Source organism: Marmota flaviventris, chromosome 6 (genome assembly GCF_047511675.1).
Source record: "Marmota flaviventris isolate mMarFla1 chromosome 6, mMarFla1.hap1, whole genome shotgun sequence".
In the NCBI taxonomy this organism is placed as follows: Eukaryota; Metazoa; Chordata; class Mammalia; order Rodentia; family Sciuridae; genus Marmota; species Marmota flaviventris.
This window is the reverse complement of record NC_092503.1, coordinates 21,889,179-21,906,802: the sequence shown is the minus strand read 5'-3', so window position 1 is coordinate 21,906,802 and position 17,624 is coordinate 21,889,179. Positions and strand designations below refer to the sequence as shown.

The 17,624-nt window shown below is 38.8% G+C and overlaps 1 protein-coding gene across 5 annotated transcripts in view; it reads left to right on the top strand.

Annotated features, from left to right (window-relative positions):
* The first annotated feature begins 2,819 nt into the window (after positions 1 to 2,819).
* Positions 2,820 to 17,624, top strand: part of Phactr2 (phosphatase and actin regulator 2) — a 135,267-nt gene continuing 120,462 nt past the window's right edge. For all 5 annotated transcript variants that reach the window (XM_027938540.2, XM_071612959.1, XM_071612956.1 and 2 more), the window contains exon 1: positions 2,820 to 3,038. In XM_027938540.2, the coding sequence (XP_027794341.2) occupies positions 2,993 to 3,038 (46 nt within the window). In that variant the 5' untranslated portion in view covers positions 2,820 to 2,992. The remainder of the gene's footprint in view (positions 3,039 to 17,624) is intronic.

Below are 17,624 nucleotides of genomic sequence, written 5' to 3'. Positions count from 1 at the left end.
GCTAGCTGTTTGGTTGTTGGTAGAATTGACCATTGTTGGAGTATTTACATCATGAAGATCAGCAAACAGTAGAAATCACAAATTGATCTTGTGCTGTCCTCTGTCTCCCACCTCTAGCCTAAACCAGCTGTTAAGCATTTACTAGGATACCATGGGATAAAAGATTGGGTTAGCAATACAGAACAAAGAGTGAGACCAATGGGATAAATGCTGAAGAATTATAAATAGATGGCTTCCTCAGAGTTAGTATTGGCACTAATATTGCTGAGTATTTTTACAAATTCCCTAGAAAGAGGTATACAGAGAAATGACCATATTTTTCAGATGACATTGAGTGTTTCCAGTGTTCAACTATAAACCCATGAGAGTAACACCCAGTCCTATTTGTAAAGCTGCACGAGTTCTATTAAGCCAAGAGTAAGACAACTTGGGGAGGAATTACATTAAAATACCCTTGTTAAATGATAACACCTAATCTTTATGTTATGACCTCAAATGGAATTTAGGGACTTCTTTATAGACTTTTCTATCCTCCTTAGCATAATTTGTTAGCTATGATTTTTTTTTTTAAAGAGCCATTTAAACACCAAGTCCTATCAGTGTGAAAACAGAATAACCATCCCACCCTTATAAAGAAAACTTAGTGGGCTGGGATTGTGGCTCAGCAGTAGAGCGCTCACCTAGCACGGGCGGGACCTGGATTCGATCCTCAACACCACATAAAAATAAAGCTATTGTGTTGTGTCCATCTACACCAAGAAATAAATATTTTTTAAAAAGAGAAAATTTAGTGAATACTTCCTGCCATTTAGGTTGACATGCTTCAAGGATAATGTAATGGAACTGGAAGAATTTCAGAGAAAATTATGTAACCTGATCAGGGATTATAAGACTCCCAGATGAGGCTAAAGATTCTATTGACTAGGAAATCATGAAAGGTCTTGTATAAGGTAAATATGGATGTATTAAGCAAATCCTGAAAAACTAGAACTGAAGAGCACCCTTGATGTTTATAATAAGAATCTGTAGAAGAAAGGGAAAAAAAAAGTACACCATTGTTTTTCAAGGAAAAGAAGTAGTGATAGCAAAAAATAATATTGTACCTCAGTGTTTAACTTTTATCAATTTCTTAAAATTATTATATCTATGTTTTTTTAATGTATAAGATTTAACGTCTATTTTCTGGAATTACTGACCCTCTTTATCAGTTAAGCTCTGTCAATAGGAGGAGTAATAAGACATTCCCTCCTCTGACTTAGATTTAACTATTTTGTTTGTTCCTTAAGGCAACTTAAAGCAAAGATATGGAAGAAAAAGCAAATATAATTGCTTACTTTCACTACTGGATTCCCCAGGTGGACTGTTTTCCTAAAACCCAACGTTTTTGTATTTTGCAAGGAAATTCAGGATTAATTTGATTGCCCTAATTAGAACTCACATTCTGATTAAGTCCCATTTCATTGGAAATATCATGATTTCTTAGACTAGGGATGTAGCTCAGTGGCAGTGTTTCCCTAGCATGCTCCAAGGATTTGATCCCAGCCCCCTCCCCCAAATCAGGGTTTCTTCAGAGTGAATGAGGCAAAGAGAAGCAGAAAATTGATCACACTATTTTAAGAAAAGGCTCTTCCATAAACCAAAGTTTCCGCTATTTGGGTGTGAAAAAATACAGCAATTTATTTAACAATAATGAAACAAGCATTTTTCAAAAATAAAAATAAAATAAGGCCCTGCCTAATCTTAATACAAATGGTAGGAAAATGATTATGTTTAAAGTATTAAAACTCAGATTATCTTGTAAGACACATATGATAACTGCTTTTTTCATAATTTCAGAGTTGACTAGGATAAACCACGAAATGAAAGCTGGTGTCAGCGACCCACTATATTGCACTTTTGTTTTTCACTTCTTAATGAAGTGTATGCATTTAGAAAGATGCTCATACCAGGACACAGCTCAGTGAATTTTCATAAAATGAACACATTGATGTGACCACTGTTCCATCTAATGCACCATACATATATTAATCCAAATGACTCAATATACTAATCATCAATTGTCAAGATGGAGTATTTATTTGTAATTTTAGTTTTAAGAAAATTGAGATTTAAGAGGATGTTATAGTAGGGTTTACTTCAGCTTTCAGGGGATAGTATCTTTTAGAATATTGATTGTTGTTACTGTTTTTTCACCTTCTGTACATTTTAAACACCTTGTTTAGTGGTGATTCTTGGAGAGACAGGAAATGAACACCCCGGGAGTTTCTGTGGTCCAGCGCTAAGTGCATCATGCTTAGTTGACTTCACACTTGATACCCTCATTTAGATTTGTTGTCCAACCTGAGGCCATTAAGATCGTTTTTTGTTTTAATCGTATTTGTTAAAAGGAAGATGATTATTAAAAGGAGCAAACCCCACATCTCGCACATTCAACAGCGCTGCAGTACTTGGGAGTATCAGGAAGGAACTAACTTTCAAGAGAGAAATTTTCTTAAATTAAGTACCGTGACTAAGTACTTTAATTCCTTTTTCTTTTAGCCCTTAAGGATCATTTGACATTGAACCTTTTAAATTAAAGGGGAATATTCTGATAATCTGGTTCTCTACTACCCTGAGGGGGTGCGGGTCTCCCAGCCCCCTGGGTGCCACCGGCCCTGCCCGGGGCCTCCCCCAGGACCTTTCTGCAGCTTGTCCCCCCAACCCCACTGCCCCTCCTCCCCTCCCTATCGCCCTGGCCCCCTCCTTTCTCCCTGTGACCCCTGACCCCAGCTAATCTGCATAGAGGAATGACAGGCATCCGCTGGGCTGGATCCGCCGCGCCGGCTACGGCCGGCCGGGCTGGGGACCCGCGCTCGGGAGAAGGTGCGGGGCCGGGCGGGCTGCTCGGCTCGGGAGGGGAAATGGACGCTTGGGAAGCTGTCTGGGAGAAGACCCATGATCGAAGGACCGAAGGAACCGCGTGATCCCTGGACCTGGCCCTGCGACCCTGGCCATGGGCCAGACCTCGGTCTCCACGCTGTCCCCGCAGCCCGGCAGCGGTGAGTCCCGGCGCGCGCGATGCGCTCCCGCAGCGCGGGCGCGGGGCTAGCGGGGCCCCCGGGGCAGGCCGGGGCTAGCGGACTCCACGGGTTCCTCTCGGACCCGCCAAGTCCCTCGGAGAAACCCCAGAGGTAGCGCTCGCCAAACTCTTTGTCGTGAAAAGTGGAATGTCTTTTGGGATCTGGCCGATTTTACCTTAAAGGCACAGGCCTCACTTCTGCGCGACATGCTTTGGCTTTGGTTTTTGTCCAAATTTCTTTGGAGCCAGAAACTTACGAGAAACGCCATTTGCGTATTACTGTGTTTTTAAAACGCGAAACTTAGAGAGCAAGAAAAACATGCGAACAGGTTTTTCTGTATTTACCCTTGGCTAGAACTGAATTCTTTCAAGCTTGTCAACTGATTTATGGTTTGTTTTTCGGAGAAGTGCCGATGGCCTTCTCCTATCCTGGCAGGACGCTGAATACTTAATAACTAACTACCAGAAGAAACCCGTAATTGTTTCAAATCATACTTGTTTTGTTTATGTTAGACACAAACTATAAAGTTTAGGGAAACATCTCATGAACATAGTTCTTGTTCGTTTTATGGAAATGTGTGTGACGTTTCTGAGTTACAATGCCCTGTTTTAACAGTTTCTTTTTTCCATCTTCTTAAAAAAAAAAAAAAAAGGAAGGAAGGTACGTCTGGTATTTCCCCAGCTGTATAGAGATAAACACTATTCTATTCGGTGATGTGCCACGTGATTGGATAATGAAATAAATTTGAAAGTTATTGTTTTGATATTTTCCCATCAACAATTAAAAAACCCGGTAACCTCAAAGGAACCATCTATGTTGTTCATTGAGATATGTGATACACTTTTTAAATTGTGCAAACATCAACAGGATCTTGCTGAAAGGAAATGACAAGGCACAGAGGAAGGTTTATTAATCTGCTCCAGGATGTCTAACTAGATAGCATTCTCTCATCCCACCCCCACCCCTCACCCCCAATGGGTTTGTTTATGTTACACAGCTTCAGTCCCTGAAATATCCTAAGCTTCACTGAGGCTTCTGTTAATGCCCCAAAGAATGACCCTCTGTAAGGGAGAGAAATCAATCCAGAAGGGACTGCACCTTCCCTTACAGACAGACCATGACATGGCTACACTGCTGCAAACATCACAAAGACCTCACGTTGATGGCTTTTGAGGGACTGGGGGGTGGGGGGTATTGATTAGGATCTTAAATTTAGAAAAGTGTTGGGTGCAAATAATAGTTTTTTTCTTTGTCTCATTTTAAAGCAGTGTGATGTCTTTCATTTCAAGTAAGAGTTATATTTTTAACTTTCTACACTAAAAAAGATAGAATTAAATCATCACTCCAGTACAACAGGTAGGCAGGAAGTAGTGTCCTAAATTTAGTTCGTCACAAAACATTTTTGGAGTGGTTAATGGAAAAGAAAAAGATTTTGCATTTACAAAAATCAAGGAATATGACATAAAAGAAGTGCAGAAAACAAGCAGAATCCTAAATGTAATCATCCTACCTCTTACCAAGCATAGCAGAAAACAAACAACAACAACAAAAACAAAAAACAAATAAAAAACACCCAGAGTGCTGTGACTTCTAATAAAATGACTAACCATATGGACAGATTGCAAAATCTATTTTTTAAAAATATTTTTTAGTTGTAAATGGATCTTTTATTTAATTAATTTATTTATTTATTTATATGCAGTGCTGAGGATTAAACCCAGGGCCTCACACATGCCAGGCAAGTGTTCTACCACTGAACCACAACTCCAGCCCCCAAATCTATTTTAATAAAAAGTGATTTCAACAACAACAAAAAATATGCTTAATGATAAAAGGTATTTCAGAGAAATAGCCATAGAATGGTGCTATACAAGTGGGTTCTTGGCTTTGTGGATTAAAAGTTTGTGTAGATTGAAAGGACCAGTCCAGATATCTGAATAGAAGACTTTTGCTTTTGGTTTGTCCATTGGAGGAATGACAGTGGTTATAACTTAAGTTGCCATATTTCAGAAGTGGAACAATTTTCTCATGGTATCCACTTTGGATCTCTAAGTCTATGAGATCTGAAGTTTTGTCATCAGGTCCTAAACAAAAACAAAAGCGAAATAACATTTGGTCAGTTTTCTATTGATGTCTGTGTTCTCTGAATCTGGGAATGTCAAGTTCTCTGCTCTTCCAAGTATTCTGTTCACTCCTTGTTAGCTGTTTAACTGGGATTACAAATGCTGTGAAGGTCCTTGTCCTGTTTGATGGCAGCCCTGCTCTAGGTTAAGTCTGGAGCAACTGCTAGGGATTACAGTGTAAGGATGCTTGGGGAAAACAACCTGCTTGAGTCTGGGACATCGATAACACAGCGTCCAACAGTTCCTCTTTTCCCTCCATTTGAGCTTTTGTAAAAAAAAAAAAAAAAGAAAAAAAAATCTTATCTTCATTGTAACCATAGTTTAGCTTGTTTCTCCTCTTTTGATTTCAGGCTCTTTTCATCTTTTCCCTTTAGGGCTGTGCCTGTTTTTCTGGTTTCTACGAAAACTCAAGTTATTTCTGAAAATAAGTGGTCAGACCACATTTCTTTTAAAAAGTTGTCTTCTAGGGGCTGAGGCTGTGGCTCAGTGGTAGAGCGCTTGCCTAGCATGTGTGAGGCACTGGGTTTGATTCTCAGCACCACATATATAACTAAATGAATAAAAATAAGGGTCTATACATCTAAAAAATATTTTTAAAAAGACAACTTTATTGACATGTAACTCACATACCCTAAAGTCCACCTACTGGCATACAAAATATTGTTTTTTTAGTATATTCACAGTGTTGTGATACATTGGTCCCTATTTCCACCCTACTCACTTGCCTGCTCCACCCCAATTAAATACTAATCTACTTTTTGTTTCCATAGATTTGTGTACATGGAACCATTACATGTCATTTTGTGAATGGCTTCTTTAAGTTGACATGTTTTCAGGGCTGCCTATGTTATAGTAGTATCAGTACTTCATTTATTTTTTTTATTTTTTATTTTTGAGAGAGAGAGAGAGAGATTCTTTTAATATTTACTTTTTAGTTTTTGGTGGACACAACATCTTTATTTTATTTTTATGTGGTGCTGAGGATCGAACCCAGTGCCCCGCACATGCCAGGTGAGCGCACTACCGCTTGAGCCACATCCCCAGCCCTTCATTTATTTTTTGTTGCCAAATAATATTCCACTGTATGAGTAGACCACATTTTGTTTATCTGTTCATCAGGGTTATTTCTACTTTCTTGGGTATTATGAATAATACTTGTAGGAATTATTGGTGAAGATTTATTTTTATTTCTCTGTAGTATATAACTGGGAGTGAATTGCTGGGTCACATGATAGGTAATTCTGTATTACCTTTTTAGGAACTGACAGACAATTTTCCAAAGTGACTAGCTGTGCACTCTTATTCCCTCCAGCAGTGTATGAAGGTTCCAAATCCTTCACATCCTTGCCAACAACACTTGTTATTGTCTAGCTTTTTTTTTTTTTTTTTTTTTTGCCCTAGCTATCCTTCTGAATGCCAAGTTGTATATTGTGGGTTTTTTTTTTTTTTTTTTTTTTTTTTTGGTACTGGGGATTGAACCTAGGGGCATTTTACCACTGAGATACATCCCTAGGTTTTAAAATTTCATTTTGAGACAGGGTCTTGCTAAATTGCTAAGAGCCTTGCTGAGTTGCTGAGGCTGACCTCAAACTTGCCATCCTCTTGCTTCAGACTCCTGAGTTGCTGGGATTATGGGTCTACACCATTGTCCCTGGCCTTATTGTGGTTTTGATCGGCTTTTCTCTAATTGCTAATTGCACTAAGCATCTTTTTATGTGCTTATTGGCCATTTTTAGATCTTCTTTGGGAAAATGTCTATTCAGAACCTTTGCCTAATTTTAATTGGGTAATTTGACTTTCTGTTATTAAGTTTTTAAAACCCATTTCTGGATAAAATATTATTCAAATTGGACTATAGATTTTAAACATGGATTGAATGTGAGTCTCTTATCAGAAATATGATTTGCAAATATTTTCTACTGTTTTCCTGGTTGTGTTTTCAACTCAATAGGATGATTTTCAGCTCACAGTTTTAAGGGTTTTTTTTGATGTTGTTGTTTTTAGTTTTTGATGTCATATCTAAGAAACCATTGCCTAACCAAAACCAGAAAATATATAGTCCTATGTTTCTTCTAAGAGTTCTATAGTTTTAGCTCTTACATCTAGGTTGGTTACACATTTTGCAGGGTTTCCACTTCATTCTTTGTATTGGATATCCAGTTGTCTCAGCAACATTAGTCATAAAGATGATTCTTTCCCTATTGATTCACCTTGGCACTCTTGTAGAATATTATTTGACTGGGATTTTGATAGGTCGTGTTGAACCTGTAGTTCAATTTAGTTACTATTGCCATCTTAGCAATGTGAAATCTTCTAATCCATTAACACAGAGGTCTTTCTGTTTATTTAGATCTTTTAAAATTTCTTTCTACGGTTTTGTATTTTTCAGTGTATTGGTCTTGCCTTCCCTTGTTAAAGTTCTCCCTAAGTATCTTATTGTTTTTGATGCTAATACAAATGAAATTCTGTTCTTTTTCTTTCTTTCTTTTAACTTTTTTTAAATTATTTTTTTTCTAATTAGTTATACATGACAGCAGAATGCATTTCGTTTCTTTATACACAAATGTATATACACGTTGTACACAACTTTTTATTTCTATGGTTGTACACGATGCAGAGTCCCACCATCTGTGCAATCATACATGTACCTAGGAAAATGATGTCCATCTTATTTTACCATCTTACTTACCCCCATGCTCCCTGCCTTCCCTCGCTCTCCTTTACCCAATCCAAAAGTTTCTCCATTCTTCCCATGCCCCCTCCCCGCAATATGGATCAGCATCCATTTATCAGAGGGAACATTCTGCCTTTGGTTTTTTGGGATTGGTTTACTTCACTTAGCATTATAATCTCCAAGTCCATTCATTTACCTGCAAATGCCATAATTTTATTCTCTTTTAATGCTGAGTTATATTCCATTGTATATGTGTGTGTGTGTGTGTGTGTGTGTTTTCACAGTTTCTTTTCCCATTCATCTATTGAAGGGCATCTAGGTTAGCTCCACAGTTTAGCTACACTGTAGTATGCTGATTTTTGAAATTCTATTCTTAGTTCATTTTCAGAATGTTCATTGCTGGTGTTTAGAAATAAGGAAAAAAAGATTTTTGTACATTTATCTTATAACTTGCAACCCTGCTGAACTGCAAATAGTTTTTTTAGTATATTCCTTTGGATTTTATATATATATATATATATATATATATATATATATATATATATATATATGATCATACTACATAAAAGATCTATATACAAGGTCATGTACAAAGAGAAAATTTTACTTCTTCCTTTGCAGTTTGGATGGTATTTCTTTCTTGTCTAATGGCCCTGTCTAAAACCTGTAGAATAAATACAAATAGCAGGAGTGAACATTTTGTTTTATTCTTGATTTAAGAGGTGGAATAGTCTGTCACCATTAAGTATAATGTTAGCTGTGCCTTTTTTCATAGATGTTCTTTGTCAAAAAGTTCCCTACTGTTCCTGGTTTGTGGGTATCTTACCATGAAAGGATTGGCAAACACAAGTCTTGTGAAAGGCTTTTTTTTCTGCCTCTTCTGAAAAGATTAATGGCTTTCGTTCTTCATTTTATTAATATAACATGTGACATTAATTGATGTTGGGATGTCAAAGCATCCTTGCATTTGGGGATAAATTGTTTGGGTATGGTGAATAATCCATTTTTTTAATAATGCAAGATTAGGTTTGCCATTATTTTATTGACTATTGAATCTATTATTTCTAAGTACAGGCTAAACAGGTATCTGCATAGGGTGGTTCTAGTACCTTCTGGCTTCATGCCCAAGGAAGGCTAAAACTTCTGTTTGTTTCATTGCCAAGTACAAGGCATGAAGATTGAGCTCAGTATTTCTTGAATATATGAATAAATCTATAAGTATTCTCAATGATAGCTTCACTACTTTAAGGCAATGATGTGTGAATGAGACGTATGTATTCTTTTTATTTTTTTTATGACCTCAGAAATTATGTTACTCTGGCCCCATTATCGGAAGGGTGGTGTCTGCATCTAGTAACTATTTCCCCTTTTTCAATCCTATCTACCCTCCTTGTGCCACAGACCCTTTTTTGGTTACTTTTTCTTAGCCCTTAGGTTGGAAGGCCAGTGTCTCCACTTCTAAGAGAAAGGGAAACAAGTGAATGCAGGGTGCAGGATCACACTAGATTGCAGTAGAACCTGTATCTATCTGTCTGTGTTTCGGAGTTTCTGGTTTTGTTGAAGTCCCTGTATATCTTTTCCAGAATATTTATCCATTTCCTTGTAAACCAGGCATAGAAAGAAATCATAGAGGCAAAATAATTTGTTTCTTTTAATGAAAAGAATATGCACATGGTCAAAAGTCAAACATTACAAGACTACTTAGGATAAAAATGAGTTTATTGGCTAGGTGCAGTGATGCACACCTGTAATCCCAGTGGCTCAGGAGGCTGAGACAGAAGGATCGCAAGTTCAAAGCCAGCCTCAGCAGTTTAGCAAGGTGCTAAGCAACTCAGTGAGACCTGTCTCTAAATAAGATACAAAATAGGGCTAGGGATGTGGCTCAGTGGTCAGGTGTCCCTGAGTTCAATCCTGATGCTCCTTCTCCCCCCAAAATGAGTTTACTGCCAGGCATGGTGGTGCACGCTTATAATCCCAGCTATTCGAAAGGCAGAGGGTGAGGCAGGAGGGAGTTTGAGGCAATTTAGTGAGAACTTATCTCAAACTCACTAACTAACTAACTAAATAAATAAGAATTAACTTCCTCCTAGATTTCTCAGCCCTCACCCCAGCATGAACAATTTTGTTTTCATTTCACACATTTTACATATGTGCCTTTATTAAAACATAAACAAGATATACTCTACTTATTCTTCTGTACTTTGGGATTTTTCATGTGATAGGGCTTGAAAATATTTCCATATTGACCCCTTTACTCCTATAAACAAAAAATATTTTAGTATGTGACTATATAGAAATTTCCTTTAAAAGAACCCTATATATTATTAATTAATTAATTAATTTTTTGGTGGTATTGGGAATTGAACCCATGGATGCTCTATCACTGAGCTTTATCCCCTCCCATTTTGACAATTCTTATTTTGATCAAGGGTCTTGTTCAATTGCCCAGACTGACCTATTACTTATAATCTCCTGAAGCCTGGCTTGGAACCCTATATGTTTATATTTTATGCTTGTATTTTTATATCATTTCTGGGTTCTTCTTGCATGTGTGTGCCGTTATGAACAATGGTGAAATGAATATCCTTATCTAAACATCTTGGTCTACATACACCCATAAAACCTAGCAGTGGAGTTGCTGGGTCAAACGATTTCTGTGTTTTCTATTGACAGACTTTGTCAGATTACTCCCAAAGAGCCTCTCTCAATGTCACTGTTTACTGTATGAGAACTGTTATTTTCTGCACTCTCATATTTCCGTACATCAGGGTCTCTCTTAGCCCATATTGTGCTTTGTGAGAAATAAAAGTCACTTCCTCAGAATGAGGCAGCCCTGCAGGCCCATGGCTTAGCAAGTGGGACGTCCACAGGAACTGGCTTCCCACTTACTCTCTCATCCAGGTGCCCCTTGTGCACTGGAATGTGACCACAATATTGTGCAAAAAGAAGTTTTTAGAATCTTAGTAAATCCCTATGTAAAAAAAAAATGGCATCCCTTTTTGATTGTGAGTGAAGTCAAAGCATTTATAGTTCTTTTCCTCTGAATTGCGCATTTGTAGTCTTTGGCTATTTTTATGGTTTCTTACGGATTAGTATGTTATGGTGATTTGCCTCGTGTCTATCATACGTCTTTGATTTGTTTGCACATATTTTTCCCATGTTTGTCTTGCACCGTAAGTTTGTTTGCAGTATCTTTTCACATAAGAACTTTAAGTTTTTAATGGAGTCCGATTGATTAAGCCTTTTCTTTCTTACAAATTAGGGTTATTAAGCAACATGTTTCCTCTGCTGTTTGTCTCTTATTTCAATATTTGATCTCCAATTTATACTGGCTTATGATGAAAAGATTTGATGATCTAAAATTTTTAGACAGCTCCATGGCAAAAAAATTCAAAAAGACGGAAAAAAAACTACCTCTACCACCAAAAACCAAACATGCCCACCCTGTCATCAGCAAATTGAAAAGGAAAATCTTAAAGCTGAAAGAGATATTTATTTGTACTATATATGGAAAATGATGATTAACTTCCTTAATGTAGTAAGACCTCTTAACAACCAGTAAGAAAAAGGTAAACACCCAGATAGAAAAACAAATTAAGGACATGAACGGGCAGTTCTCAAAATATCTAATGGACCAGGGACTATTCAAACGCTTTGCTCGAATTAAGTTTTAAGTCCTAACAACATTCAGATTACAGACCCCATCTTATAGATCAGAAAAACTGACATAAGAGTTAAGTAACCTGCCCATGTTACTTGACCCAAGAAGAAACAGAAGAGACCAATTGGTATATGAAACTTGAAGCATTTATATGAAAAAAATATATGGGATGCCATTGGTCACCTATGAATTTAGAAAATGAGTGATTTTCCCAGGATATGATTAGCTTGTGGTAATTTTAATTGGGACAAGCTATCAGGACAGCAGTTTATATATATATATATTAAATACTTATTTTTTTCAATATATTTATTTATTTATTTTTATGTGGTGCTGAGGATCGAACCCAGGGCCTTGCATGTGTTAGGCGAGTGCTCTACTGCTAAGCCATAACCCCAGCCCTCAATATATATATTTTTAAATCCTTAAAATTTCCATACATCCAGACCTAGCAGTTACACTTCTAGTAAAGAAAGTCACTTGTTGCTCACTGGAACAGTGTTTATCAAAGCTAAAATTGGAAAATAATCTAGAAGTCAAATATCAAGAGCTTCATCAAATTAATTGAGACCAGTCATATAATAGAATAAGCCATCTGAAGAAGATGTGCAAAAAAGTTTAAAAAGGTGATTTTCATGATAAATAACATCAAAATGTAAAAAAGCAGGTTTCAGGAGTAATATGATTTCCTTTGGAGGTGGTGTGGCAGCCGTGGCCTTCCTCTATGTGGTCCCAGCCAAGGTTACAGCATGCAGTATCCACCTAGGCCTCCACTAGAATTAAAGACTGTCACCCACCATGGTCTCTGCTTGTCCCCAGCTATGTGAACACTGAGCTTTACCTTCAATGCTGTTTTTCAACTATTTTTTTTCCTTGCAAATTCAATGATGAAAACAGAAACATAGGTCCTAATATAGCCATCTTCCTTAAGGTTTAATTTTCTTCCTAGTGTGTTTGATTACAATGAAAATATTGCTCACTCTTTTTTTTTTTTTTTAATGTTTTACTTTGAGGCAGGGTCTCACTGTGTCCTTAGGGCTTTGCTAAGTTGCTGAGTCTGACCTCGCACTTGGTGATCCTCCTGCCTCAGTCTCCCGAGTTGCTGGGATTACAGGTGTGCACCACTGTGCCAAGCCAGGCTACTCAGTTTTAAAGAAATAAAATAAGCAGAAAGTTGGACATTACCTTTGGTCCATTGCTCATCAGGTCTGATCCATAAGGAACATCACAAATATATTTAGTTTTATTTTATCTTCAGCAGTGTGAAAAAACAATAATGGATGGGCAAGTCAGATTTTGTCTATTTCCTACTTAAAGGCATTTTAAGAAAGAACATAAACCTGGGTTGTTGTCCTATAATTAAGCCTGTTTATTTCAAATAGAGGAAAAATTCTAGCATGTTTTCTTTTCTCGGGGGACTTTAATATAACAGACCAACTGCTAGTCTTATTCTTAGGAGAAAAGATTAATATTTAGTGAAGACTCAACTGATGTAAAAGTGATATTGAGGTAAAAATAGTCTTAAGAAAATAAATACTTCTTTTTCCCTCCACTCCCCCATCTGAAGCAGGGGAACAAAAAACAAAAGCCACAGTAATCCAGAAGGGAACAGGCAAGTGACATTACTTATCAAAAGGTTGGTCTGACCATTATCAGTTATATTTATAAACTGCCCCTTGGTTTATTTTCATTTCAAGGAACTGGATATTTTTACTCACATAAACCTTCTGGCAAGTTTAACACTGTAGCCTTTAAACACTAAGGAAATTTGGGTTGCCAAAGAGAAGGCTGAAGTGCTATTTTGTTTAAGAATATCTTGGAAAGCTACGCAGTACTGCTTGGTGGGTGTATTCCTGCAGATCTGCTTATTTTATGGGGGGATATGAAGAGGGAGAAAGAGTGGCTCCTTTATCTAACAAGAGGCTCCTCAGCTAAAGGTATGATGTGTAAGGTGCTGTGCTGAGCTGTGGGGTGGGGGGGGATCAAAACCTAGGCCCTCCCCACAGGTCTGAGACTAGCAGATGCTTAGTGGAGATGTGAGAGGGAAGGGAAGGGACAGCTAGAGAACTCTGGAGACACAATCAGAGGGTTTGAGGGGATGTGTCTGCCTGCCACATGCAGCATAGATTTCACAGAGATGGATGGTGGTGCCCAGGGGCAGACAGGCCACAGGGATCCAACGGGACAAAAGGAACACTTGATCTAGGGAGATGGCTGGAGAAATGGGAGTATGTTGCCCAAATTTGTGAGTCTGCCACTCTGACCTGTCTTTAAGTTCTAGGTTCAAATCTGTAACTGATTTGCTTGACGGGTTTGTTTGAGTACTTTGTGGGCATCTCCGTGGTAACATTTCTAAATAGAAGGATTGGTTTTGAGCCCCCAAACCAGTGCTTCCCTTGACTTTCTGCATTTTACCAAATGATACTCCCAGCCACTCCCTTATACTAGCCAAAAAATCTAGGAATCATCCTGTGGTTTTTCCCTTTCTCCTCCACATCCATCCATCAGCATGTCCTGTTCATTTTGCCTCCAAAATATATCTCAAGATCATTCTCTTCTTCCTGTCTCTACTGCCTGCCACCAGCCAAACCCTGGTCATCCATTTTTCTGGACAACTGCAGAGATTCCAGACAATCTCATGCTTTTGGTCCTACCCTTCTGCAGTTCATTTTTTTGCACAACAGCTTAAGTAATTCTTTAGAGCATAAATCATGTTACTTCCTTACTCTAAACCTTGCTGTCTTCCCTTTGCATTTAGAATGAAATCCAGATTTCCCAGTCTGGCCCTCAAGTCTCCACATGATCCTCCATGACCGCTGCCCACCTCTGTGACCTCATCTCCCACCACTTTGCCCCAGGTCCCCTGTCTGCTGCTACAGTCTCTGCCTTTTTCAGTCATCAAAACCTGGACTCTCTTCTACCCGTAGACTTCTGCAGTTGGGGCTCCTGTTGGAGACACTCTTCCCCTGACTCTACAAAACTGGCTCTTTATTTCATCTCCACCATTTTCCCCTTGTGGAGACCTTACCTACTTTCTCCTCTAGGATAGCCTGCAGCCACAGCCCTCTGTATTGTCTGGCACTTATCACTCAGATTATCTCATTTATGTTTATTTGTTTATTGTCTCCCTTCACTGGAACATAAGATCCACCAGCTACGGACACTCTCTGTCTTATTCACCAGTGTATCCTCCATCTACTTTTTCCTACCCATGTGCCTGACACAAAATCTCTGTCAAATAAATGAGCTGCTCTGGTTGGCTGGGTCCTCTATTAGCAGAGTGGTGGGAACTGAGTAGAAAGTTAACAGCCTCCAAGAAATGGTGAGTGTTTGAGGCCAGGTCTTTAGTATTTACCTCCAGTCTCTAAGTGGCATGGTTATGTGGCCACTTATTGATTCTTCAGCTCCACACATTACCTGCTCACCTCACAGTATGGAAAACTGAAGATGGGGCTCCCTTTGTCTCACTGTCCCAACCCAATCCCATCTTTCCTGTCCTGTTTCCTCATCTTCCCAGCATGTCTGTGCTGCACTGTGATCAGCTCAGTGGTCCAGGTACCTGCGTAGGAGCTGATGGCAGCTGAGCCATGTGGTGTGGCGTCATGTTGCTTTTACTTCTCTACACAGCTTCTGTTCCCCTGATGATCTTCTGCATGTGCTTGACTGGTGTTCCCACCTTTGTCGGGTTATGTAAATCTCTTTTCAATATGTTCAGACACTTGGGTTCTTCTTTTGAGTTCATCTAAGCAGTTTATCCATAGTCTTTGCCCTCTTCCCATTTGGACAGGATTTTCTCTAAGCTGCTGCCCAGCTGTTGCCTTGGGTTTTCTCAGCACCACGCCCTGGAGTTCCTTCCACTTCCTTCTTGTGCTGATTCTCCAGATTGCTGGATCCCACATCTTTTTTTTTTTTTTTCCTGGATATATTTCCTTATTTTGGCAGAGCACGCAAGGAGCGTCTTGAGAAAGGCTCCTGGGGTAAATATTTTTTTGATTCCTTGTATTAGAAAGTGCCTTTCCTTTGGCTTCATGCTCGGTTGATAGCTTGGCTGGATCATAAGGTAGAAAAGCAAACTTGCTGTAATAAGCACAAACAGCCACCATCACTTACAATTAATCTTGATTACCATTTTCCCCAATGTGAAAGACTTTTTTTTTTTTTAATTTCTGTAACAAATTGCTTTTTAACTCATTTCAAAAGACTTTCTTGGACGATTGTCACACAGGATCTCAACTTTGACCTGGCTTGTTGCACTAGCCTAAAAAACATTTTACGAAAGTTTAAAAGTTTTGTGGGGAAATAGACTAATTTAAAAAATATGTTTACTGTGGTATTAATGTGCTGACATTTTAAAAATGATTTACTACTTAAGGTCGGCATAGAATAACTGTAGTTTCCCTATTTTTGTGTGTTTTTGTTTTAACAGTACATTTACTTTTCAGTATGCATATCCCTGTAAAATTGGGGGGTGTTATAAACTGTGGGGTGACATTTCACAAGTTTATGCAATTATGAGAATTACCTACGGTGCTTGGCAAACTACTTATTTCAGGGTTTCATATTCTAGATCTAGAATCTTTTGGAGAGGGGCCTCCGAGTGGTTTTCATAATCATTCTAGGAGTTTCTTAAACTGAGGCACATTCTCTGGAAAATACATTCTAGGGCAGCAGGATTTTGAAAATGATGAAAATTTTACTTCACGAACTGCCTATCTTTCTCATTACTAGAGGTAAAAGTTACAAAGTGTTCAGTTCAGAGCCTGATACTCTTTACTTCATGCACTGCTGAATTTGGCCATTAGTATTAGCTTCCCAGGAGCAGATATTCCCCTTGTCAAGTATTGTTTTGGGATTCTGGCATGATCTCGTCAGAAAACTTTTGGCTGTGTACATTTTTCATTAATATTATTAGCAGCAAAGTAACCCAGTTCCCTCAGCAGCCATGTTTGAAATAACTGCGGGACACGGAAGGTGAAGAAGTCATCACACAATGGCAGTGGCCTAGGGAAGGCTTGTAGAATCTCTGCCTTTTGCTTTTCAAGAGGCTCCTGTGAGCTCCTTCTGATTGTTTAAGGGAGGAACCAAAGTCAAAGACCAGATGAAAACAGGTGTTTCACAATGAGTGGGAGGAACTGCAAGAAGGGTTTTAGTGCAGCACCTTTCTAGAAAGGAGGCTGAGCCCTTTTCCCTTATGGAAATGTGGGCAGCATTTTCTGTAAACTCCAAAAGGAAGCAATCATTTATTTAAAAATTCTTTTCATATGTTCCTTATTAAACAATGTATGGCTTTTAATTTTCGCCTCTGTACGTCAGGGGGCATTCCTTTCAATGTTATGCCTCTTCGCAGAACATAGCCCAGTGTGAAGCAAATTCCATTGAGTCTTAATTGGGTCCTCTAAAAGCTTTTTCTGATGGTTGCTCAGCCCCCTGTGGAAGGCCTCTGTTTGTTGTCTGAGGTGTGTGCTGAACACTGCCATGGAGCAGGGAGGCCACCAGCTCTGGGGGTGGGCTCACAGGATGATTCAGGAGTGCTGTCACCAATTTCTTCCATTTGAGGGATTTTGTGTTTCTCAAAATGTCTTCCACATCTGTAAGACTAACTTGTGCTGACCTGCCAACCTGTTTACTGAAGAGCTGGGTGAGGACGGAGACTTGGAATGAACCAGGACAAGTTAGGTGAGCCCCTGCTGACGGTTCCTGTCGGCCCTGCCGAGCTGTGCTTCATCTTCCCGGGGCTCCGGGGGCTGGCCTGGTGCACCTGTGCACATCCAGTGTTCTCTTGCTTGGAAGGGACCTGACTGTCCGTTTTCAAATGCAAACATGAAAAGAATAAAACCCAAACATGAGATTTTGAAAGGAATTTAGAAGTGTACTCTTTTAAAAAACTGAATTCCCTTCAGTCGTCCAACCACAGCTTGTGAGAACACATGCATGCCTCAGTTTACAGATGAGGACATTTTAATTTCATAAAGCCATTTAAAGTGTTCATAGCAGAAGGCTTCAGAGAATCTTTCTTTTTCTCTCTTTTAAGTGGGTTGAGGGTGAGGTTGAAAGCTATGTACTATTTTCACTTCACTTTCAACCTACTAATAAAAACTTACAGACCA